Genomic DNA, 25,580 nt, shown 5'->3' on the forward strand with positions numbered 1-25,580 from the left:
CAAATACTCTCCAGGGGCCACGATGAGGAACACCGATCTTCCAACCTCAAAGGGGTTTCTCATGCTAAATATCTCTGGATTCCACTCATCCATTTACTCATTTTTCCTCGCATATTTTCCCAGCATTCTCGTGGAGCAGGCCAGCTGAAACCACAACTATCCACCAGGAAATGAAATGGCGTATCAGACCACAACAACCATTGCTGGGAAGCGAGGGAGGCCGCAGCTCTGCAGGGCTTCAGGCTGAGCTGGTATGCGAGTTGGCAGCGTTGATGTGTAGCTGCTGGGCTTAGGCTGTGTAACTGAGAACCTGTGTGAACAGAATTAGCCCTTTGGAGCTGATTTACCCTGACAAGGCCTCCCAGAGTCAAACTCTCTATCTCTGCCTCTCTAAGACAATTTTTTAGCTGCGTGTTTTTAGTTTTCCAGAGGACATTTTTTATTTTCTTGAAGGACGATAAGAGATGTAGATAGAGAGGAGAGGAGTGGGTTGGGGTGACATGGTGGCCTGTGGGACTATTAAATCGTACCCCTTTTAAGGCAAATTCCACTCGTGCCTCCTCAGCCCCTTTTGTTTCCCTCCCTCCTCTTTTCCTGTTCTCTCTCTTTCTCAGAATGCACACATAGACCAACTCTCTGAACACCAATGTCCCTTTAACTACTTTATCAGGTACAACCATATTGTTGTGACTTTACAGGTCCCCATGAGACCTGCCTGGAAACATCATCAATTGTAAATTCTGGAAAATCACATTAACAGATCAGCCATGTAGCATGTTTACATGCAGCCTAGAAATCTGTTAGGACTTGATCCAAATAAAATTTTAACCTGGCTGAAAGAGGTAATCCTAAAGAAATAAATTAAAAATTCTATGATTTATTACCTGTATGACTTTAATTGAAAAATCGTACCAATGTTGCTATATGTGCCTGCTCATACAAACAATTGAAACGGACTAAAATTGCACGTTTCACCTTTAAATTCGCGCAGTCTCGTTTCATCAAGATAAGCTCAGACAAAACTATGGCTACGCAAGCACTTTTTCCATAAAACTAAGTGCAAGGAAAACTAACGGATATATTAAAAAAGCAAAGCCAGACATTTTTTAGAGTAATACGTCACCTTACGCAAATAGAGAACTGAATGATCTATGGACTGATCCTAATGAAATGTTTGTCTGATACACAGATTCTGGCACCTCATGAAGTCGATGAGCCTAGCATACAGCTCTCAGTGAGACGCATCTTTCAACACCTGAAGTGGTCGCAGCAGGAAAATGATCCAAAATGCTATCATCTAAAAAACAGCCAGCTGTCAACAGCTGCCGAGCACTTTTTGGCAGGGAACATCCTCCTGGCAGAGGCCTCGGCAGACATAATTCTCACTATCTGTTAATGGTGTGGGGAGGCTTTTCAAACAGGGAAACAGAGGACAGAGAGACAACACACTGACCAGATTAATTATGAACTGTGTGGAAAAGAAAGGATTTACATAGGAGTCTACAGATGTCTGTCTGGACTTTCAACCCTTTTTTTATTATTCTGATTGCTGCAACAAAAAAAAAATGGAAAGGAGGAAGGAAGAAATATAAGGAGACGGATGAGAAAAGCTGAAGAGACTGCTTAAAATAGAACAAGAAAACAAAGACTGCACGGTCCAAAAAAGGAAAGATAAATAGACAGACAGGGGAAGATGAGAACCTAAGTGAACACTCAAGATTTTTAAACAAATGGTCCTGCATTGGCCTAAGCACAGATACTACAAGCAATTGTGGACAAAAACAATTGAACTGAAACAGTTAAACAAAACAACAAACAGCAAAGGCTAGGTGTGTTGAAACAGATTGGAAATAAAAATTTCCAGGACAGTGGGTCCCCAGGAGCAGGGTTGAAGCCCTATGACTTAAGAGTTAGGGTTTTTAACTAACCATACACTCAATAGTAATAGTGAAGCTTACCATAGCACAAAATAAAAAAGCATGTCAGTACAATTTTTTTTATATATTAAATATAAATATTTAATATTTTACATTTAGGCTTATACCTGTCAGAAGGAAAGGAGGTGGAGGGGATTCAAGACCCAAGACTCTTCTGAGATGCCCAATTTGTTGTAATTTTTTTTTGACTTTATGGCAGCTCCTTTAACTTTCTTACAGTTTATTGCAATTCCTAAGACATTTGTGGTCATGACTATTGGACTTTGTGGTGCACCTGCATCTGGCCAACAGGCTTACAGTGCTGCACTGGGAGGAAAACACTATTTTTGTGGAAGTCTTCATTTAAAAGGATGTTTACTATAACTCCTGGAGGTTTACTATAACTCCTGGAACATTATCTTGCAGGGTTTCTCCAACTCTAATTAAATACAACTGAACCTGCTAATCAAGGTCTTTAGGATATAATTGAAATTTCCATTACAAGTGCACTGGGGTAAGCTGGAGAACAGCGCTGAAGGACATTAACCTATCCAGGAGAAGGACGAGACACCCCTGGAAAAACCAGTCTTGCCAGCTCAAATGTGTCCAAACCCAGTCCTGGAGGGCTGTCCTGCAGAGTTCAGCTCCAGCTAAGTAAGGTCTTACAAGGCATAATAGAAACTTCCAGGCAGGTATGTTGAGGCAAGTTGGAGCTAAACTCTGCAGGACAGCGGCCCTCCAGGACTGAGTTTGGACACCCCTGCACAAAGCCAAGGGTGTCTAAACCTGCTCCTGCAGGGCCACTGTCCTGCAGTTCAAAGGATTAGTTCACTTCGAGAATAAAAAATTCCCCATATCATCCAAGATGTTCATGTCTTTCTTTAGTCATAAAGAAATTAAGGAAATTTAAGCTAAACATTCCAGGATTTCTCCATATAGTGGACAAGTTACGCGCGGTTAGTTCTTCGTCTGTGTACTTCGGTTCAAAAAGGTAGGGTAGGGCGAACTCCATCTCATTTTCTCCTCCAACCTCCAAATAATCTGACATCGTTGTTTTACCTTTTTTTGTAAAGGGCGAATGATTTTCTTTGCACGTTCGCTTTGTAAACACTGGGTCAATCTTCTGCCTACGAAACACGTGACCTTTCCGACGTGACTACGAAATGTGAGGTTGAGCTAGTGTGAGATGAGCATGTGGTTAAAAAGTATATACATTTTTATTTTTTTTAGGAAACAACTGATCATTTCACTTGATAAGACCCTAATCCCTCGGCTGGGATCGTATAGAGCCCTTTGAAGCTGCACTGAAACTGTAGTTTGGTCCTTCAACCTGTTGGCTCCCATTGAAGTCCACTATATGGAGAAAAATCCTGGAATGTTTTTCTCAAAAACCTTAATTTCTTTTCGACTGAAGGAAGAAACACATGAACATCTTGGATGACTTGGGGGAGAGAAAAGTATCAGAAAATTTTTATTCTGGAAGTGAACTAATCCTTTAACTTAAACCAGCAACAATACACTTGCTAGGAAGTGTCTAGAAATTCTGAAGACCTTGATTAGCTGGTTCAAGTGTGTTTAATTTGAATTGTGGCTACACTCTGTGGGACAGTGGTCCTCAATCATATCCTTAGAACTCTTTAGAGGAAGTAAAACCCCAAGGTGCTTGCAATGTTTTTTTTTTTTACTTTTAAAGCAGTCATTTAACCCTCAGCGTGCGCTGCATTGCTTGGACTGATCCACTAGATGTGGATGATCTCACAACACATCCCCCCTACAGAGGGTGTGTGAGAGACTGAAAAGGCCACCTATTGTTTATACAAAGCCATGACCTCAACACCCTCAGAGTTTACAATAAAATTTCCAAGTTTACCACAGCGTATTTCACAGTCTCCTCCTAAACAAGTGGTCAGTTTTCACATACTGTCCTGCAATCTTCCAGGGCTTGGGCTAGTTCTTTATTTTTAGACCTCGACACTCTTGAGCAAGCTGACTGAGAATGAAACCAATTGTGCTCAAACCAGGGTGGGTGCGAGATCTCGAGGACCACAATTTAGTCACTTTTTCATAAACAGGGGAGATTGGGAAATCTTGCCAAGTTCTAAGAAATGTTGCACCACACCAATGCCAAATAAAGCACAACTTGTCAGGCTTTTGAGCACACAACAATAACACGGTCTCAAATGCAACAGAAGTAAATTTTATTTTATGTTACTTCACCAATTGTTTGTTTACCTTCGGTTTGAAGTAGCTCTGCCAAGGACAATATATTTTAAAGATATATCTTGGCTACAGAAGTGTTTGCGACTGCTTGGTTTCTGTACAAGGCTATATGCTGTTGCCAATTTGGGGCCACAAAAATAGTTTCCATATGTATGGTGAGCAACTTCACCTGATTAACCTGGGGTTTTTCATAGGACAAGAGCAATCAGAGTGTCACACTAAAGCAGAATACAAAAAATGCGTTGTGCTCCGACTCAAGGGTACAAAAGCAGGATGTGCGGCATTTAGCTATTAATAGTGGTTTACAAGAAATGTGCAGTATGGGAGATGTTGAGATGCTACTACAAACATCCTGTGGCAGTATATCTGCACATGTCCAGAATCAGATGTACGTGTAGTTGAATATTAAAAAAAAGTATTTAAAGTTTTTATCCCTAGAATAACATACACAGAAGAACCATCACAATAAGACCAGAAACATGCATTGGGTTTAATTGTAATTTCATGTTGACTTCAATCTGGCCCAATAAACACAGCTACTGAAAGAGAACCAGGCGGATGTTCACCACAAGAGAAATTCACAGATCAGAATAGAATGATATGAAAGGCAGAAACCCAAAGATGCTGAGAAAATGTCAAAGAGATACACCACATGCGCAGATGTTCTGAGAACATTGGGTTCCTGTTCTCCTGTCCGCATCCCACAGCCCTGTCTGCTTCCTGTCAGGGTTGCTGTACTAGGAACAGAGACGACCCTTTGGGGCCTGGGCTCAGTTAATGAGGCCTGAAAGGCCAGGGTGAAGGGCACATTCTTTGGCCTCTGTCCAGCAGAAGGTCACAGGATGAAGGGGGTGTTAAAGGGACGCACAGCATGAGTGGAGTAGTATTTATCATAGTTTGATGCGTGACATTGAATGGTTCCAAGAAGCAATCTGTCCAAAAACATTCTTTTAGCATAACTTGCTTCCTGTTTTAACTCCCTTCAGTCAGTAATTTGACTTTAAGTAATTAGCCAGTGTAAAAATGCACCAACCTCCCAACCTATTTTGAATGAAGTACTCAGCTATGCTTCAGGGTGAACTGTTCATTTTTACATCCTTTGCCCTCTTTAATAACATCTTCATAATGCCAGGATTAACGAAAGCTTGTTCCACTGGAATTGTCATGGGAAATTGTCAGAAACTCCAGCCCTCCAAGCTTGTATCCAGGATATGCACACAAACACTAAGTGCTGGTTTTGTTGCAGCCATCATGCCTTGCACTATCAAGGCTCTGGGTCCTTTGAACATAGTGGCAGGCCAAAGTCAGACTGAATGACTGCTGACCTTTGACCTCAAAGAATACCAATGGTCCAGGAGACATAGAGCTTGAGGGGGGAGCTTTGTTTTTACTGCATTTTTGATCAAATAAATATAGTCTTGGTGAGCATGAGGCTTCTTTCAAAAAATTACAAACAGTAGTGTATAATGCACACTTCAAGTTAATCTTAAACAACACTTTAATATAATATACATTTTATTTTTAATGTAGACAAGATACTAATATATATATATATATAATTACACACACACACACACATTTATAAAAATATTCTGAGATTCAATTTAATTCACAATGTCCTCCAAAGCGTTACTGACTCAATGTAGTCTTTTATTGTTGCTGTTTTTTAGAGGGTACACAGTTTAAATCAATAAGCAATTCATATCACTACCTTTAAGATATAGGCTCAACCCAAAGCTGCAGCAGTCTCTTTATGTAGAAACATTGAGATTCAGAGGAATACGTCAATTCCTATTGCACATCAGTCCAAAGGAGTGGCTTAAAAAAAGTCCTCAAAAGGATAAGTGAGAAAATGGGAGACTCCTGTTCAGGGAAAATATTCATCTTGTGGCACTTTTCCCTTGATTCTACACTCTCCCGCCACTCATCGTGCAATCAAGCTAACGAAAAATGCACTCAACTTATGATGTATGCAAGAGCAGGATCCCTTTCATGTGTATTGTAACCCCCCCCCCCCCCCCCCCCCCCCCAATGTATTAGTCATAAGCATTCACTAGGTTTTCTGTTCAGTCCTGAAGAGGGGGGGGGGGGGGGGGGGGGGTTGCTCTAAAAATGGCTTTTTGCTCTCAAAGGGCTCATCTTGGTCCTTCAGTGCTGCATGAAACAAAAGCTGTAGGTTTAATTTGTAATTCAATTTAGACTGTCGTCTGTGCAGTCCATCCAGCTCCTAATCTCCACCCTCCTCTTCGTCTCCCTGCACCCCGTCCATCAGCAAGGCCGCGTATTTACTGGCTGAGCTGAATTTCTGTTGAAACAAAAAGGGCATAGTGAGATATAACCAAGACATTGCTGGTATTTGAGGTTGATATGTGCTTTACGGTCTCAAAATCAGGTGATTTTCACTTGAATTGTTGTTTTGACTGCTCTTACTTTGGTTAGCGGATGTGAGAAAATGAGCTATTAGGATTCAAATTTATGTTAGTGATGGTTTGTGCCTGTAATTGGTGGAAGTAATCAGCATTTAAAAGAATATGAAAGCCATATAGAATATGTGTTTTAGTGCCTTTCAGAGCAATTCCTTTGATAACAAATGGGTCCAACTTTATATTAGGTGTCTTTAACTACTATATACTTACATCAATAATACTACTTATTGTGTTCATGTTGTAATGCAAATCACTTCTGCTGCTATTGAGGTGGGATACGGGTAAAGTTAGGGACAGATTTGGTGGTATGGTTAGGCTTGAGGGTGGGTTAAGGTGTAGGGTCAACAGTGTAATTATAGATACAACTACAGATGTAATTGCAGGAAGCTATTTTTAAATATCAGTACAATGCAAAAACATGTACACAGTAAGTGTATTGTATCAAATAATTGATTTAAATGTAGTTTAGGGCTGCAAAACGATTAATCGCATTCATAATAAAAGTTTATGTTTACACACTATATGTGTGTACGGTGTATTTTTTTATGTATATATAAATACACGTGTATATTAAAAAAAAAAACACTTGTATGTATATATATATATATATATTTATACTTGTATACAATTCAAATTATATATATTTTATAAATAAATCTAAAAAAAAATCCTTAATATATACATGTATGTGTGTGTGTGTATATATATATATATATATATACACATAATAAATATACACAGTACACATACATCTATTATGTAAACAAACTTTTATTTTTATTTGTTTTGCAGCCCTTATGTAGTTACAGTCATTAAAAACACTTAATATAAAATGGGTCCAAAAAATATAAATAAAATAGACATTTATATATAAAATATGTATTACATGAGGCAAAAAAAAACGCTTGTTAGCTAACAATTAGCAATTTCCCAACCAGGTGCCACTATCCAGGAGAATGTCATATAACATGAATGTCTCTTACATTGTTGATTTATAGGTGAATAGCACAATTAGAATGAGGTTCTGCAGTTTGTTATCATGCGTTGCCTCAAAGAGAAGAAATTTTTGTAGGACAGATTTAGGAAGGCCCTAAAACATACCTTTTTAAAAACAGATAAATAAAATATTAGGTCTGCTCTATGGATAGCTGAATATCTATAGCCCTGTTTGCAGAAGTAAATGGAAATGTGTCTCCCTCGTCTACTTGTGATCAAGCAGCATACGTTGTTCTGTGTCAGCCGCACCGCACGGATACACTGTTTTTGCTCAGATCAAAGCATAAAGAACGTAGTAGACGTATCTGTGTGGTGCGGCTGACACAGAACAGCGTACGCAGTTTTCTCCAAAATGGCGCTACGCTGACACGGAGGAGACGAATTGTCGAATAAAGTTGCTATTTTTTTTCTTTTCTATATTTTTGTTGGCCTCAACAGTGTTGATTGTTTGGCAGTCAATTGGACAGTCACAAGCCTCCTGGTTTTCATCCAAAATATCTTAAATTGTGTTCCGAAGACGAACGAAGCTTTTACGGGTTTGGAACGACATGGGGGTGGATTAATGACAAAATTCTCATTTTGGGGTAGAGTAACCCTTTACCATCAGGGGTAAACAGCACCTCTTATCATGGCCTAATGGTTAGAGAGTCGGACTCGTAATCGAGTCTCAGGTCCGGCAGGGATTGTAGGTGGGGGGAGTGAATGTCCAGCGCTCTCTCCACCCTCAATACCACGACTGAGATGAGACCCTTGAGCAAGGCACCGAACCCCCAACTGCTCCCCGGGCGCTGCAGCATAAATGGCTGCCCACTGCTCCGGGTGTGTGTTCACGGTGTGTGTGTGTTCACTGCTGTGTGTGTGCACTTTGGATGGGTAAATGCAGAGCACGAATTCCGAGTATGGGTCACCATACTTCGCCGTATGTCACTTCACTTCACTTTATCTATATGGGGCTAGTCCAAATTTTAACCTCTAACTTGTTATTCCATGTTATGCTAAATCCAGGACTACCAGGAGGCTAGACAGTGTAAACGTCCTCAAGAAAACACTGTTCACCAGTTAACTGGGCTGAAATACTGGCCCTTTAATACCTGGTGTATTTTAAGGTCTGCTCTATCTGGTCCATTAATTTGGTTCATTTCGCTCACCATGAAAACCCCTTTCAAATGGAGTTTCAGCTCCATGTGTTTGTTTGAAAAGTTCTGAGACGGTGAAAATCCAGATGGACTCCAGTGTGCAAACAGACCTGAGTGGATCTCAATTACATTTTTTTTTTCCAGATGCTGCTGCAAATGATGCAAAAGACCACAGGACATTCCTGTATAACTGATATTGAGGATTTACAGGTGCCACACACATTCATTCAATTCTAATTAAGCATGGAAAATTATTTGCATCTATAATTTAATCATCTTAATGAGATGAGGCTGGTTGATGTGCCATTGCAACAGCTTGCAAGAGGGTGTCAAATGCATTGTTTTCACATACAAGCATGTACTGGAGAGGTTTGCGTCAGTATTCTCTTTTCTGTTCTATACTACAGCTATAATTCAATGCTAGGATCCAAATTATGTGTCTAGACTCAAATAAATATTTACATTTTTCAAGTCATATATCTTCCAAAAGAGGCCCACAATTACAGTCTGTGACCAACATTGTAATTTCCATTACACCGAATGAAGCATCTAAAAAAGACACTAGAGAAAACTTTCATTAAAGGATTGGAGAGCAAAGAAAGCCAGAAGTAAAAGTAGGGGGAGCGGGGATCATGGGATCACACCCAGAGAGAGTGTTAGCTCTGTCACTCACAGGGCTGGGAGGCTCCTCAAATTTCTTTGGCTCTGGTGCTGGTCTGAGATCTCGCGCTCTTCTCGCGGCCTTTCTACAAGTAACGCACAACACAGTGAGACAGAGTCTCACAAGAACTTCTACACTCATTCAGAAAAACACTCAGGAGCAGGGACGTACACCCCAAAGGGGAAAACATCATATTGGCAATATTACAATCAATTTAGGGCTGCTTGATTTTAGCAAAATCATAAGCACAACTATTTTTGGTCAATATACTCTACCAGTCAAAATTTTTTGAACAGTAAGATTTTTAATGTTTTTGGAAGAATTCTCTTCTGCTCACCAAGCCTGTATTTATTTGATCCAGCAAAAAAAAATATATATATATTTTTTACTAATTAAAATGACAGTTTTCTATTTTAATATATTTTAACATGTACTTTATTCCTGTGATTTCAAAGCTAAATGTTTGGCATAATTACTGCAGTCACATGATCCTTCAGAAATCATTTTAATATGCTGATTTGCTGCTCCAAAAACATTTATTTTTATTATAATGTCGAAAACAGCAGAATTGAAGTAGAAGTAGAATTGTTCTAGGTTTCTTTGATGAATAGAAAGTTCAGAAGAAAAGCGATTTCTCCAAGCTTTTGAATGGTATAGTGTATAATGTTACAAAAGCTTTTTATTTCAGATAAAGGCTGATCTTTGGATCTTTCTATTCATCAAAGAATCCTGAAAAAATGTACTCAACTGTTTTAAATATTGATAATAATAAAAGAAAGTTTCTCGAGCAGCAAATCAGTATATTAGAATGACTTCTGAAAGATCATGTGACACTGAAGACTGGAGTAATGATGCTGAAAATTCAGCTTTACATCACAGGAATAAATTACATTTGAAAATATATTTAAAAAGAAAGCATTATTTTAAATAGTAAAAAAAAGTTATTTTAAATAGTAAAAATATTTCACAATATTACTGCTTTTGCTCTATTTTGGATCAAATAAATGCATGGTGAGCAGAAGTGTATTCTTTAAAAAACATTAAAAATCATACTATTCAAAAACTTTTGACTGGTATAGTGTATACTTTGCTATTTGAATCAAAGCGTGCACACAGTCACCTAGAGAACACTGAGAAATCCCTTAATGCATTTTTAATAACTCTTTAATATCAAACACGACTCGCGTTACATGATTTGGCCGATATGGACAATTAGCTTATGATTTTAAAAAGCAGGCAAAAAGCACCATTGTAAAGGAAAGAAATGAGCTCTGAAGACAAAGCCAGAGCATCATTGCAAAATGGAACGTGGCACAATAATAGCTTTTATCCTGTTTTAATAGTTGTTGGAAGCCAAAATTGAAATCTAAAATCAAATCTGATTAAATCGCACAGCCCTAAATTGATATTGTAAAATCCAGTTGGCACAAACTCCTCCTATTTGCTATTGAAATGAGATGAAGTCCCTGCTCCGGAGCCATAAACTTGTTCTCTTGTTCCTGAGGCCAAATGCATCTTGCCCAGAGATATTTGCTACTGTTGAGCTGAACCATGTTTAAACTGTTGTTTTACACAACAATTAGTTTCAGTCATTAAATACTGAATAATTGGTCAAACTGACTTTTCACAGTTTGTATCACTCCACTTTTCTTGATCCAGGCAGATTGTCAATCTGTGTGTTGGTGGATTTCTCAAGTGACTCTTTCTCATCACAAGTAATCGATTTTATGAGCGAGGCACTGAATTATAATTCAACTGACTGAAAAAAAATGAGTAAAACAACTTTTTTTGAAAAGAAAGTAACTGGAAAGATGCGAATGGACACAGTGTTCTACAGGCCAAACTAAAAAAGAAACCACCACCTTCATAATTCAAGAACACTACAAAATCTAATAAGAACCTAAAGAGTATCTAAATACTTCCCTTCCAGAAGGAAGAAAGATATCTACGCTTTTGAGCAGTAGGGGTGCCAGAGAACAGCTAACCTGTCTCCTGTCTCCTTCCTTCGGTCTCGGCTGGCTGCTTCTCCACGCCCCCTGCCTGCTCCAGAGCCCGAGGCCCCACCACGCCCCCGAGAGGGGCCCCGGTCCCGGCGCACCCCATCTGCTTTGTTTTCATCTGTAAGGAGAGCCCACTGTTCAGCAGAGGACACTATGGACAACTTTAGGCTGTGTGCTTCTGTAAAATCTTTGAGCAGTTTACTGCTTCTTAACTACACATTTGGAAGAGGCTGTTTTTAGGAAGAGAGGCTACAGGACATTTTCTCTTGCCTGACAACTGTAAAAGACAATAATCCCCTGTTGTCAATCCACTATGACATTTTAAGGGGTTTCCAATTGTGACTTGTGTGTGAAAAAAAGAGTATATGCACTGAATCCTTCTTTTACACCTTCCACCATTATTGCTTTTCATGTCTCACTGGATTTGAACACCTATAATCTTACCTTTATTTCTTTGAGGAGCATCAGCTGTGCTCGTTGCACTGAAAAATAAAGTACATCAAAAATACTGAAGTCAGAATAATTCTAAAGAGCGCTCTCTCTCTCTCTCTCTCTCTCTCTCTATTTATTTATATATACAAACTTTCAAAAGTTTGGGGTCAGAAAGTTTTTTTTCCTGAAGAAATTAGTATTTTATTTATCTAAGATGTATTAAATGAATCAAAAGTGACAGTAAATAATTAGAATTGTTAGGAAAAACAAAAAACTTATTTAAAATAAATGCTGTTCTTTAAACTTTGTTCAAAGAATTCTAAAAGAAAAGTATCACTGTTTCAACACAAATATTAAGCAGCACAATTGTTTTCATTATTGATAATATTAAGAAATATTCCTTGAGCAGCAAATCAGCAGATTATAATGATTTTTGAGGGGTCATGTGACATTGAAGACTGGAGTAATGATGCTGAAAATGTTGTGCATCACAGGAATAAATTACATTTTAAAGTATACTTAAATAGGAAACATTTATTTTTAATTGCAATAATATTTCACAATGTTAATGCTTTGGAAGCAGTTTGACTGTAGTAACCGAACGCAACACGCAGTTTGATTGCTGAATGGAGGATCGGAGAGAAGAGTTTAAAGACTTAAATATTCATCTGTACCTCAGATTAAACTATGGAACAGCTTCAGAACACTTGAAATATAGTGCACGAAAACCTTATGGTGCTTTATAATGTTTTTGTGCCTTTCGTGGGGCTCAACAATAACACAATAGTATACGCGCAATATCGGATTTGGATCGGTCTCGTCTGACCGATACCCGATCCGCAGAAAATGCCCGTATCGGAGCCGATACCAATCCTGAGTATCGGATCGATGCATCCCTAATAATAAGGACACTGTACCATAAAGTTTAACTGTTTTTACTTTAGTTTTTTAACACCAAGTCAAACACATAAAAAAAAAAAAAAAAACTTACAGATCCTAAACTTTTTATGTAGAGTATATATGTACTAAGTATATTATGTATTATAATCCATATTATACTGAAATAATTGTAACAGTTTTTGAATAATAGCTAGCTATATATAACATATCAATCCAGATAGAAACCTTTTGGGTGGAGCACTACTGCTGGGAGAGACGACAGGTTTACTATCACTCTCGCTGGATCCTGTACTCATGACTCTCCTCTTTGCCCAAACGTTCTCCTTAGGTGGCGGCGCTGGAACAACTTTCAGTGGCAACCCCTCCTGCTTGGAAGTAGTAGTCTGGTTTCCATGTGAGGATGAATCCTCGTCATGGCTGCTGAAAACCTCGTTTTCTACAGAGCGTTCACTCTCCCGACGCCTCGGCGCTGTTGAGAGAGAGGAGAAGGATTGGAATCTGAGGGTTTCTTTTTAATAAATCATTGCATTTAGCGACAGTTAGTATGATGACAGACTGTTTAAGTGTCTTATGAGCAGTACCTATAAAACTCTGCTAATGTTTTGTTTACATCAGAGCTGTGCAAAATAAGAGCTGGTCAGTGATCACTTACCCCTGCTCGATGTATTTCCTGTTTGTGATGACTCACTTCCTGTTCGTGAGCGTTCGGTTGCTTGGTCCTCACTACGCCAGCTGGGATGCCTGAGTGTTTTAGAAAATGAGAGTGAAAATACTGTTTCGAAAAAGAGAAAGCATGTTAAAAAGTTACCTTGTGTCTTCTAGTTCTATAACCCTAAATATAATTCTATCATGACAACTCTCTGAAGATTTTAGCATTGTAATGGATATGACAGTGTTAATGTATTTGGTCTTGGTGGAATAGATCTGCTACACTGCTGCTGCTGCTGAAGAATTGCTGTAATTGTAGATTATTGCTGCTGCAAGTACAGGAACTTGCTACTGCTAATGCATACGGCGATACGGTGCTGTGAGTATTTAAGACATACTGCTGCTGCACAAATAGCATATAATATAACCCATAGCAGATCTATACAGGTGGAGCTGGGGAGGTGGAGGGTTTCAGAGGAACTCTGAATTGAATGCTAACCAGCTATTTAAATGTAAAGCCGCAAGCTCATTGGTTGTTGTGCCAAGTCATTTAATGCTGTGAATATCATCATTACATTAAGAACCATCAGTCTGCGCCATCTAGAGTTTCATGACAGAACTAGGCATATAGTTTTAGTGGGTGACAGAATCCATTCACAAAACCATATTAATATGCAAAAAAATTATGTATTCTGATTTAATTCATTTGAATTAACATTGCATTCATTAATATTCATGAGAAGAGTACTTTGAGTTACAGTTCTTTGATGAAATTTATATTAATATTTTTTTTATATAAATTTGTTCATATTTATATAAGTGCAGTTCCAGTTTAATAAAGGTTATGAATAGTTCACCTGCTAGCTATGAACAAATGTGATACATTTAAAAAAATATATTAAGTGATAGTTCACCCATTTATTCAGCCTCATGTCAATCCAAACCTGTATGATTTTCCTTCTTCTGTGAAAGAATATTTTGAATAATGCTGGTAGGAAAACAGTTTTAGTCCCTGTTGATTTCCATTGTATTTTTTTCTTCCATAAAATGGAAGTCAATGGGAACCGAAACTGGTTACCAACATTCTTCAAAATATTTTATTTTATGTTCTGCACCTCTCTCTGGGCTTGCGTTCAAGTCCTCTACTCTTGTCCTCCTCCAGCTGCCTCTGTAGTCTCTCCTGCTCTTTCTTAAGCCTCTCCTCCACCTCTCTCTCTTTAGCTGCCGTGTCCACTGGCTTGGCTCCTCCGAAGATGGAAGCAGCTCGTCCCGATGAGGCTGAAGGGCCGCTGCTCTGGTCTTCCTCTTTGGGAACACTGCGGGGCTTCAGGTTCAGTTTGGGCCTCTGAGGGGGACCTAAACACAGACAAAGTCCAGTCTGTTCAGATGATCTGATTCAAGGCTTCCTTAGGTTTGGTTCCTGGAGTGACCCAGATAAATTAAATGCACTGTCCCACCTCTGTCCTCGCGCCTCTCATCCCGTCTCTCTTCACGATCACCATAGCGGTCTCCATAGCGCTCCCCGCTACCCCGTCCTTCCTCCCGTCGGTCATCATAGTCGCGCCGAAAGCCACTTCCAAATGGTCGACGACCCCCACTGCGAGAATCATAACCTGAAATAAGGTTAGGGTAACACTAGGTTTAGAAAAATCCTGTTAACACTCACTCTGCATTTGAGTCTTCTCTCAGAGAATCCCTGACACTAGGAAATAATATATTTAATTGATATATTTTAAAATATAGCCAAACAGAATCCAATTATTTTAACTTGTAATAATTTCTCACAATATTACTGTTTTTGCTGAATATTTATTCAAATAAATGAAGTCTTTATGACCATGAGATTCATTTAAAAACAAACAAAAAAAAACTTACTGGCCTTAAACATTTGAACAAAAGTGTATATCTGAAAATAATACGTTCATTATCAATTCGCAAGATTGCTGGTTGAATTTAGAACTGACAGCAAAAAAATACCCAAACTCTCTCAACCTGACAAATTTTCTGCTGGCATATTTCTGCAAGTAAAAATGATTTGTCAGATTTGTGCAGAATCATAATGTATGAAGGTGTTATATACCTTTGTCAAAGTCTCTGCGCTCTCTGTCATCGTAACGTTCCCGGTATCTGTCTCTTCCTCCATCATAGCGGTCATTGTCCCACCGCTGGCCATCACGGTAACGGTCTGATTCATAACGATCTCGGGATCCTAAGTGGAGGGTAAAAAAAGAAACCTTAAATCACACAATTTTCTGTTGCAACATCTGGAATATAAAATATTGTATTTTTAAATTTACTCCCTCTTCAATGCTGAACCAATTACATAATAGCATGTCAATACAACATAATAATCTTATAATAGATATGTTCAGGAGCTTGTCATGTGGCTTACTACTTTTCCAAAGCTTTACTGTAGCTCAACTACTTTAACAAGACAAAAAGTTTTTTTTGTAGTTTCCTCCTATACTCTTTCTCCAACAAATATTTGTCAAATGAAATAATTGCTTACGCTCTCCAAAGGCGTCGTCCCCGCGTGGACCATCATCAGAGTCAGATTTAGGCCTTGCACGCCAGTCAGAATCGGTCTTGTCTGGGCCCATGTCTCGGTCACTACGGTTGCGATCCCGCCCGGATACAGAGCGCTCGTCTCTCTCTAATCAGGAAAAATAAAAAATTATAGTGAATATGGAAATACATTTTCTTTCCTCCAATAATACAGATTTACAACTACATTATGCTGCATATGAACAGATCGGTTTCTCAGAACCGCACCTTTCTCATTGGACTGGTCAGCGATGTCTACACGGATCCTACGGTTTCCAAGGTTCTAGAAAGAGAGGGAGAGGAAGGGTTAATTACAGAGCTGAGAACTTGTGTCCTCATTTTGGACGAGTGTAACAGATAAATTGCGCCACCATGTGGCAAAAATGAAACTACCAACAGTTGGGTCTATAATTCAGAGGCACATGGGTCTGTATCTGTTATTGACAGACATACAGACAACAACAAGGTCAATTTTAACATGACCGACAATGGGATCTTACCTCTTCATTGAGACTGAGTGCACGCAATAGAGAATCCACGTCATCAAACTCTGCGTAGCCGAAGCCTTTCAGCCGTTCTGGGTTACTGGGCTCCCTTGGGAGGCGAACTGCACTGATCTGTATGAATAAAAGAGATATAATTACAGTTGTTCATATTTCTCAAGCTTTACGCTATGGGCTAGAAAACAGCACTGCAATTCTTTCTGCTCCATTGGCTGTGTTATTTAATGTGGCATTGTGTCTGTCTGTTTTTCCAGCATCTTGCGGTTTACCTTGCATTTTTTAAATTAAGTGTAAAATTTAAACTAATCTAAAAATGGTAAATGATATTGATTGATGATAATTGATTGGCGGGCGGGCGGACGGACGGACAGACAGATGATAGATAGATAGATAGATAGATAGATAGATAGATAGATAGATAGATAGATAGATAGATAGATAGATAGATAGATAGATAGATAGATAGATAGACAGACAGACAGATGATAGACAGACAGACAGACAGACAGACAGACAGACAGACAGATAGATAGCCAAGGCTGCATTTATTTGATCAAAACAGATAAAACAGTAATATTGTGCGACATTACTTACTTTAAATAACTACTTGGTTACACTTTATTTTAAGATGTCCTTGCTACAGTGTAATTATACATTGAAGTACTAAATAATATTAATTATTAAAATCTTTAACCACTATACTAGAACTGACACTAATGTGGTAAAAAAAAGGTGTTTAAAAATGAACTCTAGAATGTTTTCATATGAAATGATTATACTAAATTAACCTATTTTCATTTATATTTTGTACTGCTGAACTTGTAATGGCATGTGAAACACATCACCACCTAAATTAAGACCTAAAAATTCAGTTTCAGAGTTTTTTTCCCCCCCTTATAGCTAATCTAGAAACACGATGAAACTCAGCTGTGCTCTGAAAACATCTTGAAAAATAATTTTCTTCATGCATTATTTACCACAAGGTGTTGTGAAACATGCAAAACAGCACAAGTCTGAAAACCCCAGCAGATGCTGTTTGGCAGAATCCATGTTAACAAAATACAATGCATGTGAGAATTCACGTGAACATTCCTTCTGCAGGCTCACAGGAAGAGAAGAAACTCACATTGAGTCCACGGAAGAAGTTTTTGATGGAGTCCTCACTGACGTCGTAGGGAAGGTTGCCCAGGAAGGCGGTATAGGGGGGGCTGCGGGGCAGACGGGAGCGGTCGATGTTGGGCTCACGGGCAGCACGTGGAGCCGTCGGCAGAATGGACCGATCGATGGGCGGCGCACGATACATGTCATCTTCTGTGTGCCAGGATGTAGTAACTATAAAAGAAGAGAAGCTTGATTAGGGACAATTACTTCATCTCAAAATGGAAACATCATTTTCCCTCATGTCGATCTAAACCCAAATGACTATCTTTCTTTGCTGAAAAAAGCTGCTCTTTCCCGTACAATACAAGTAACACTGACCACGGATGTCAAGTTCCACAAAAAGCACCATAATAATAATCCAAATTACACATGCATTATATGCCAAGTCTTCTGAACACATACGACAGCTTTGTCTGAGGAACGGACTGGAAATCATTCAAATAATCCTACAAAATATGAAATATTAAGAGGCATAGTGCCAGGTTTGCCACACTGCTGCTTCTTGTATTGAATGAGCAGAAATTTAAATGACATTTGACAGCTACTGTGGAGGGGACTCTTATCAAATTATAAATATCACTACTAACAATTGGAACAAGTCATAAGGTCCACCATTTTTATGGTGCTTTATTTGACCTTCACAGCTAGTAGTCACTTGATGCCTTTATTGAATGGAAAAGTGCAGCATGAACATTGTGCAAAACATATCATTTAGTTGCTCACAGAAGAAAAACTTAGACAGTCTGGGAGGTCATGAGCGTTGTAATAACAGAATTTTCTTGTGAACTGTTCCTTCCTTATTTTACCTATGATTTTTTCATAAGTGTCAAAAATTTAATTTAACCTATACAAAAAGCTTAAAGATTTGTCTTAAATAACTAAGACGTTTACACTTAACAGAAAATGAAAACTTTTTACCATATATATATATATTATTCCTTTTTTAAGCATGTGCATTTCCCTATAGTTTGTGAAACACCAAACCAAAATGAAAGAAATAGTGGTGAATCTATCTATATCAGCAGGAATCAATAGTCTTTATTTGTCATTCAAAAAGGAGAACCAAAACCAGGACTGCATATACAGGGCTCCAGACAAAGAAAAAAGAAAAATCCACCAATGAACCATTGGCTCCTATTAGAAACTAAATTAGGCATCAAATATTTTTTTTAGGCGCTACAGAAACTTCTTTTTTTTTACATTTCAGTCATACTGTCATCTTTTCTTGTCCTTATCAGCATTTTAATCCATTTTGTAGATGTCCTAGGAACTAAGGTTCACTTAAAGTGGGAACTAAACGTCTTTTCCAACTTGAGAACTATACAGTCACAAAGACTTATTACACCGAATCTGTGCCAATATCACTGACCATAACTATGTCAGCATCACTTGGCAACTGAGAGTAGGTAACTGAGTGAGATATGACGGGATCATTTGCCGCATTGAGGAGCGCCAAAAGAGTATTGTTTGAATTTCGTTATGAATTTGGCAGAATTTTAAAGATGTGAGCATACTTTGTTTATTGTAACAAATGCGATTACTGGACAGCAAGTGTGCCACAAATAATATGAAGTTCACGCATTAACAGAACACAGCATAGAGACTAAAGATCTTGATAACAAGAAGCAAAAGTATTGATTAAAAATGAGAATATTGCTAATCTCCACACAGCTGACAGCTTTACCTGTTTTAGTTTGTTCAAGTTGTGCACGATATAGACACTACTTTTCTGCACTTGTACTTCGCACGTCTCTGTCACTTTCCATCTCTCTCATTCTTCCACAACCAGATCTGCTTTAAGCCGGTGTGCGCTGGTGTTTGGCAGAGATGACGACTGCTTGAAAGTTGTTTTCCACTAAAACTTTGATGCGCAATCAGGAAAAAAGGCACTAAGTGCAAATTTTTAAGTCATAACATGTAAATTTATATAGTCGCCAATGGCGACCTTAGCAAAAACTTCACTCGAAAATTAATATTTTTGGCCCGTTTTAGCCACAGTTGGAGCCCTGATATAAACAACCTGTAAACAAAGCATGACTTGCTTACCATTTTGAATATGAATACTGTTAATCATCTTCTTTATTAGAGACAGCTCACGTTGTTATTAATACTTGCATATGTTAATGCTCCGTTAAGATGACGTAAAACTAGAATAAACTTCTGTTGGTGCTGTCTTGACTTCTTTGCTCACTTTTGCTTTTATTCTTATGCACTAAATTAAACATCCAATCAGAGAGAGGGACTTGTACAGCCAACAGTACAGCACACAACTCAAAATCTAAGCTGACAGTAGGGATGTGCGATATTGAAAAAAAATATCATCTCGATATTTTTGGGGATTTTTTCTATAACGATAATTAGACAATATTTTGAAGAGTGTGTTATTGTGCTGATATCTGACTGCCGTGGACAGCTGTAGTTTTTGATATTCATATTCTGTGTGGTCAGTTCACATGAGTGATAGAAATTAATCTTTTCATATAAGTTTAAATAGATTTTTACCTTTTATGGGCAATTTTACCTTTAATAAAGCCATTGTTTTGCATCTTTTGAGTCAAATTGTTACATTTAATCAGTCAATTAGAATAATAAGACATTTAGGCTGTTACCAAACAAATGAAACCAGTATCAACAAAATGAATCTTTACAGAAGTTGCATCTGAAATGGCCTTTAGATGTATTTACACACTGTTTAATGCAGCTCAGAGAGACATGGAGTGCTTTGACCTGCAGTTACAAATGCATAATGTTTTGATATTTGAAATTATTTTAAAATGAACAGATACTTGAATGTGAAATTAAAACCGCCAGTAGGTAGCAGCAAGTCACTGTTTAAGTGAGTCATTGCGAATGAACTGAATCATTTAACGGTTGATTAATTCAGGAACTAAACAGAGACGCAAAAAACAGCGCTGTGGCTGTTTGGAATTATTTTTTGTTGGCAAAAACAGGCAATATGGTGTCTAAATCGTAAGTGTCTTAATATTAACATTGTTTATTGAACTGTTGTATAAAATCAATATCACAATCGTGCTTATTTTTGAACAAAAAACGGCACTCTTCGTGTGATTGTAACATGTTCTGCCCCCATATCTTGAATTTTGTGATTTTTAATGCATTTTAATAGACTGAATCATGCATGCGGTGAAAGAACACACTCTAAATGCGCACGCGGCCTAGTCTAGATTTCACGTAATGAATGCGTGCACTCTGTAGGGGTGTTTAGTTTGGTTTTTGCAAAATACTCGATAATGTCAAATTGCACATCGTTAAAACAACAATTACGATATTATCTCAGACGATATATATCGCACACCCCTAGCTGACAGATGCTCAACAAAAGCCTGACGTTGGCCGACAGACAGCTTGGTGTGTCAGGGCCTTAAATTTATATTTATATATTAGTGCTGTCAACTGATTTAAAAAAAAAAACCTAATTAACTGCACATTTTTTTCTGAAATTTATCACGATTAATCCCATCTAACATTACATTTTTAAATATACTTTTATATTGCAATAATTTCACATTCAATCTTCAAATTAATGTAGAAACAACACAGACAGTATAATTAGTATTTGTTTAATGACATCTTTTTTCTGACTGAAGGCGAGTGTCACTGATACCAATACTACTGATGTCTCTAGGAACTTTTCTCCTAATATTTAACCATTGACTATAGCCATTCAACAATACAGCATAATAGAGAGCTAGCATTTTTAACATTTATTAGACTCTAAAAAAAGAACTTGTAATTTAAGTGAACTTAAAACACTCTTCACATAATCCCATTATAGTAAATGTCATATTAACCTGTGTACTTCAGCAAGTAGAAAAAAATACAGAAATTGACTAAATTTATCAAACACTAAATTAAATATAGATGAATCCTTAAAGCTACAAAAGTGATTGATTTCCTCTTTCTGACTGTAAAAGATTGTAAAAGCATATTTTGAAAGCAAAGCATCGACTATTCAAATGTGTTAGAGGTTAAATCCCATATCTGAATCTCACCATCTCCCTCCACGTCATCGGTCTCGTCGGCCCAGCTTGTGGGCTTTGCGGGCGCATAACTTGGCGGAGCATTTCCCCCGCTGTCGTCCGCTAAAAAGTCAGTCAGGGTAAGGGTCTTACCCTTTTTCTTATTCTTTTTACCTGTTGAAAAAAAATGTAATAAGTAAACAATAAGTACACATTGAAAAGTCTCCAGTGCTTAACCATTAACAAATGGATTGTAAATATAAAAGTCTGCTGTGGCTTATGCAACTGGATGACAAAGCAAATGTTCCAACAATATGCAAGTTAGTGTACTTACTTTGCATTTAATTGAATTCAGTAAATGTAGACTAACCGGTCCTATATAATTTGCATAGACAAACTGACTCTCATCTGTGGACATGTGGAGAGAGGCATTGTTGTGAGCTACTACACACTTCTGAGCTCTTTGTGACAAACTGCATTGTCAGGAGATTCCAGCTCTGTAGGGCTACGACACTGCGCTGCAAAACCAAAACAAAGTCCCTAGTTCTGACATTATCCTAAAGCTCAATGTATGTGCAATGACTCAGGCACACTGGCTTTAGAGTCGCAGTGACCTGTGAAAGTAGAAGGAAGAGTCAAACTCCCTCCTGAATGATGACTATACTATATTATACTATATAATCAAAACAACTGAATCCTAAAAGAGGTTTAAGGCTTGACAAGATGTGTATAAATGTGGTTTTGTGCCATTTTCTCTTAGGACTGCTGCGTGGGAATTTTCTCTATTAGAGCTACCATTTTTCTGCCCCATATAGGGCTTCCAAAAAGCGCCTTAGATTTCTTAGAGTTCTTTGCTCTGTACGATTTTAAAATACTACCAGAAAAAATTATGTCTTAAAGTAAATGGCATTGTTCCTTCTCATGTTAAATGTCTATTAATATATGCTGTCAATACGGTAACATGGCTGACAGTTAAGGGTTTCATTTGACAATGCAAGCCTTGTGCTTGAGGTCATGAAAAGATATTATGCAAAAAGAACTTCTACAAACATCTGCTCAACTGTGTACCATACAAAATCACGGTAACGGCCACAAACAAAAATAAGAAATTAGACAATAAATAAATTATATATATATATATATATATATATATATATATATATATATATATATATATATATATATAATTATTATTATTATTAATTACATTTATTATTATTAATTCATAAAAAAAGAAAATATACTACTAATAATAATAATAATAAAGAGCAAAAAAGTAAATAAACAAATGATAATATAGCAAAATAACGATCAGAAAAAATAGAAAATAAAATACTTCTACTAATAATAAAAAACAAAAATATATTAATAAGTAAATAATAACAATAAAGTAAAATAAATAAGCAAATAATAGCAATAAAGCAAAAAATAAAAAATCTAATTTAAAACAACTTAAAATTACATTGTTTTGTTTACATCAAGTTAAAGTTGGCATTAGTACTATTTTGTAAATTTACCCCATTAATAAATCAACACAGAGCGTTCATTCCAAAACGGTAAGGACAACTGCTTGTCCCGGGACAGTGCAGAAGATCTCTAATTGAGCTGTACTGAGCGTTTGTCCCGGGACAGTGCAGAAGATCTCTAATTGAGCTGTACTGAGCGTTTGTCCCGGGACAGTGCAGAAGATCTCTAATTGAGCTGTACTGAGCGTTTGTCCCGGGACAGTGCAGAAGATCTCTAATTGAGCTGTACTGAGCGTTTGTCTCGGGACAGTGCAGAAGATCTCTGATTGAGCTGTACTGAGCGTTTGTCCCGGGACAGTGCAGAAGATCTCTAATTGAGCTGTACTGAGCGTTTGTCCCGGGACAGTGCAGAAGATCTCTAATTGAGCTGTACTGAGCGTTTGTCCCGGGACAGTGCAGAAGATCTCTAATTGAGCTGTACTGAGCGTTTGTCCCGGGACAGTGCAGAAGATCTCTAATTGAGCTGTACTGAGCGTTTGTCCCGGGACAGTGCAGAAGATCTCTAATTGAGCTGTACTGAGCGTTTGTCTCGGGACAGTGCAGAAGATCTCTGATTGAGCTGTACTGAGCGTTTGTCCCGGGACAGTGCAGAAGATCTCTAATTGAGCTGTACTGAGCGTTTGTCCCGGGACAGTGCAGAAGATCTCTAATTGAGCTGTACTGAGCGTTTGTCCCGGGACAGTGCAGAAGATCTCTAATTGAGCTGTACTGAGCGTTTGTCCCGGGACAGTGCAGAAGATCTCTAATTGAGCTGTACTGAGCGTCTGTCCCGGGACAGTGCAGAAGATCTCTAATTGAGCTGTACTGAGCGTCTGTCCCGGGACAGTGCAGAAGATCTCTAATTGAGCTGTACTGAGCGTTTGTCCCGGGACAGTGCAGAAGATCTCTAATTGAGCTGCACTGAGCGTTTGTCCCGGGACAGTGCAGAAGATCTCTAATTGAGCTGCACTGAGCGTTTGTCCCGGGACAGTGCAGAAGATCTCTAATTGAGCTGTACTGAGCGTCTGTCCCGGGACAGTGCAGAAGATCTCTAATTGAGCTGTACTGAGCGTTTGTCCCGGGACAGTGCAGAAGATCTCTAATTGAGCTGTACTGAGCGTTTGTCCCGGGACATTGCAGAAGATCTCTAATTGAGCTGTACTGAGCGTTTGTCCCGGGACATTGCAGAAGATCTCTAATTGAGCTGTACTGAGCGTTTGTCCCGGGACAGTGCAGAAGATCTCTAATTGAGCTGTACTGAGCGTTTGTCCCGAGACAGTGCAGAAGATCTCTAATTGAGCTGTACTGAGCGTTTGTCCCGGGACATTGCAGAAGATCTCTAATTGAGCTGTACTGAGCGTTTGTCCCGGGACAGTGCAGAAGATCTCTAATTGAGCTGTACTGAGCGTTTGTCCCGAGACAGTGCAGAAGATCTCTAATTGAGCTGCACTGAGCGTTTGTCCCGAGACAGTGCAGAAGATCTCTAATTGAGCTGTACTGAGCGTTTGTCCCGGGACAGTGCAGAAGATCTCTAATTGAGCTGTACTGAGCGTTTGTCCCGGGACAGCGCAGAAGGCCAATGAGAGCAGCCCTAGCATAATTGTTGCTTTATCATTGCCGTGGTTAAGTTTGCAATTAAACAAGGGACATGCACTCAGTACCAAAATATGTTATCTATTTATGCTCATGCAAGGCGATGTATTTTGTAAGATAAAAGTGGGAAAGTGCAAGGGGCATGTATGAAGTTACAGCAGCCCCTCCCTCAACTCTGCGCCTGCGCTTACACAACTATTCACGCGTATATGCGCTCGAGCCAGTTGTTTATTTCAGTCGTGTATTGTAAACAAAGCAAAACTGCATTTCTATGTGTAAAATCTAAACAGTTACAATGCAATGACAACAACAGAGCAGCAAGCATACAGACACGGGCTTGGCTGCATGTGCTTAAAGTAAAACTGACATATAAACAGCGCTTCCGTGTTGTCGGAATAGAAAGTAAATAAGCTGATCAGTATGTTCTCGTGCATGCACACAGCTGCTGGTGCAGTTTCTACGCAGCGTCCCTTCACAACTCAAGATCAAGCATTTACATTCAGCCCTCGCCGCTAAATCAAGTCCATCACGGGTGCGACACACTTTATCTGCCACTGAATGAAATTTCCCAGACACAAACGACACGTCGCACCCGAAATTTCCCAACCGGCCCTGGCACAAATCCTTAAAACCCTCACCTGCAGCCGCCATACTGGAGAAGCAGTGCGTGTCATATCCCCGGATGGGGGCGTGGCTTGCTGCGTGACGTCGTCACGCATCCAGCGCTGCGCTCACGGCGGTATGGGTAATGTAGTCTTTATGGTTAGGGTTCAGTTTAGTCTTGTTGTCAATGCGTAGTGCTCCCCGAAAAATTTGTGCACAACGTATTTGGCTTGAAGTTCATTACATTAGATAATTATATAAATGGAGAGCATACTTGTATTTTGCAATTTAATATAATAATTGATTGATAATTGTTTAAATTAATATAATAATTCATACTTTTGACTCTTTCCTTT

At 38.5% G+C, this 25,580-nt stretch overlaps 2 protein-coding genes across 7 annotated transcripts in view; one reads left to right on the forward strand and one right to left on the reverse strand.

Annotated features, from left to right (window-relative positions):
- Positions 1–5,717: 5,717 nt before the first annotated feature.
- LOC306859669 (eukaryotic translation initiation factor 4B-like) lies at positions 5,718–25,294 on the reverse strand. 3 transcript variants are annotated; one of them, XM_079400830.1, is made up of 15 exons: positions 25,260–25,294; positions 21,557–21,697; positions 17,509–17,714; positions 16,380–16,496; positions 16,108–16,162; positions 15,845–15,988; positions 15,416–15,544; positions 14,793–14,948; positions 14,451–14,691; positions 13,340–13,428; positions 12,913–13,156; positions 11,800–11,837; positions 11,341–11,473; positions 9,368–9,440; positions 5,769–6,441 (listed from the first exon to the last, which is right to left on the reverse strand). In XM_079400830.1, the coding sequence occupies exons 1-15, from the start codon at positions 25,270–25,272 to the stop codon at positions 6,364–6,366; spliced, it is 1,857 nt and encodes a 618-aa protein (XP_079256956.1). In that variant the 5' UTR covers positions 25,273–25,294; the 3' UTR covers positions 5,769–6,363. The 3 variants fall into 3 exon arrangements, with proteins under 3 accessions (XP_079256957.1, XP_079256958.1, XP_079256956.1); XM_079400831.1 differs by lacking the exons at positions 9,368–9,440; positions 11,341–11,473 and having other exon boundaries at positions 5,718–6,441; XM_079400832.1 differs by lacking the exons at positions 9,368–9,440; positions 11,341–11,473; positions 11,800–11,837 and having other exon boundaries at positions 5,763–6,441.
- LOC306859667 (intermediate filament protein ON3) overlaps positions 20,384–25,580 on the forward strand; it is a 64,478-nt gene continuing 59,281 nt past the window's right edge. For 3 of the 4 annotated variants that reach the window (XM_079400828.1, XM_079400822.1, XM_079400826.1), the window contains exon 1: positions 20,387–20,513. The gene's annotated coding sequence lies outside the window, so the exon portion shown is untranslated. Of the gene's footprint in view, positions 20,514–25,580 lie in introns of all 4 variants that reach the window. The other variant, XM_079400823.1, reaches the window with a different exon arrangement.

Source organism: Barbus barbus, assembly GCF_936440315.1.
Source record: "Barbus barbus genome assembly, chromosome: 40".
Taxonomy (NCBI): domain Eukaryota; kingdom Metazoa; phylum Chordata; class Actinopteri; order Cypriniformes; family Cyprinidae; genus Barbus; species Barbus barbus.

Excerpts from the sequence above, each read along its gene's own strand:
- LOC306859669 (XM_079400830.1), bottom strand. Across the intron at positions 16,163-16,379 it reads CACTCAGTCTCAATGAAGAG|AACCTTGGAAACCGTAGGAT; the intron begins GTAAGATCCCAT and ends CTCTCTTTCTAG. Across the intron at positions 9,441-11,340 it reads AGGAAGGAGACAGGAGACAG|AAAGGCCGCGAGAAGAGCGC; the intron begins GTTAGCTGTTCT and ends CGTTACTTGTAG.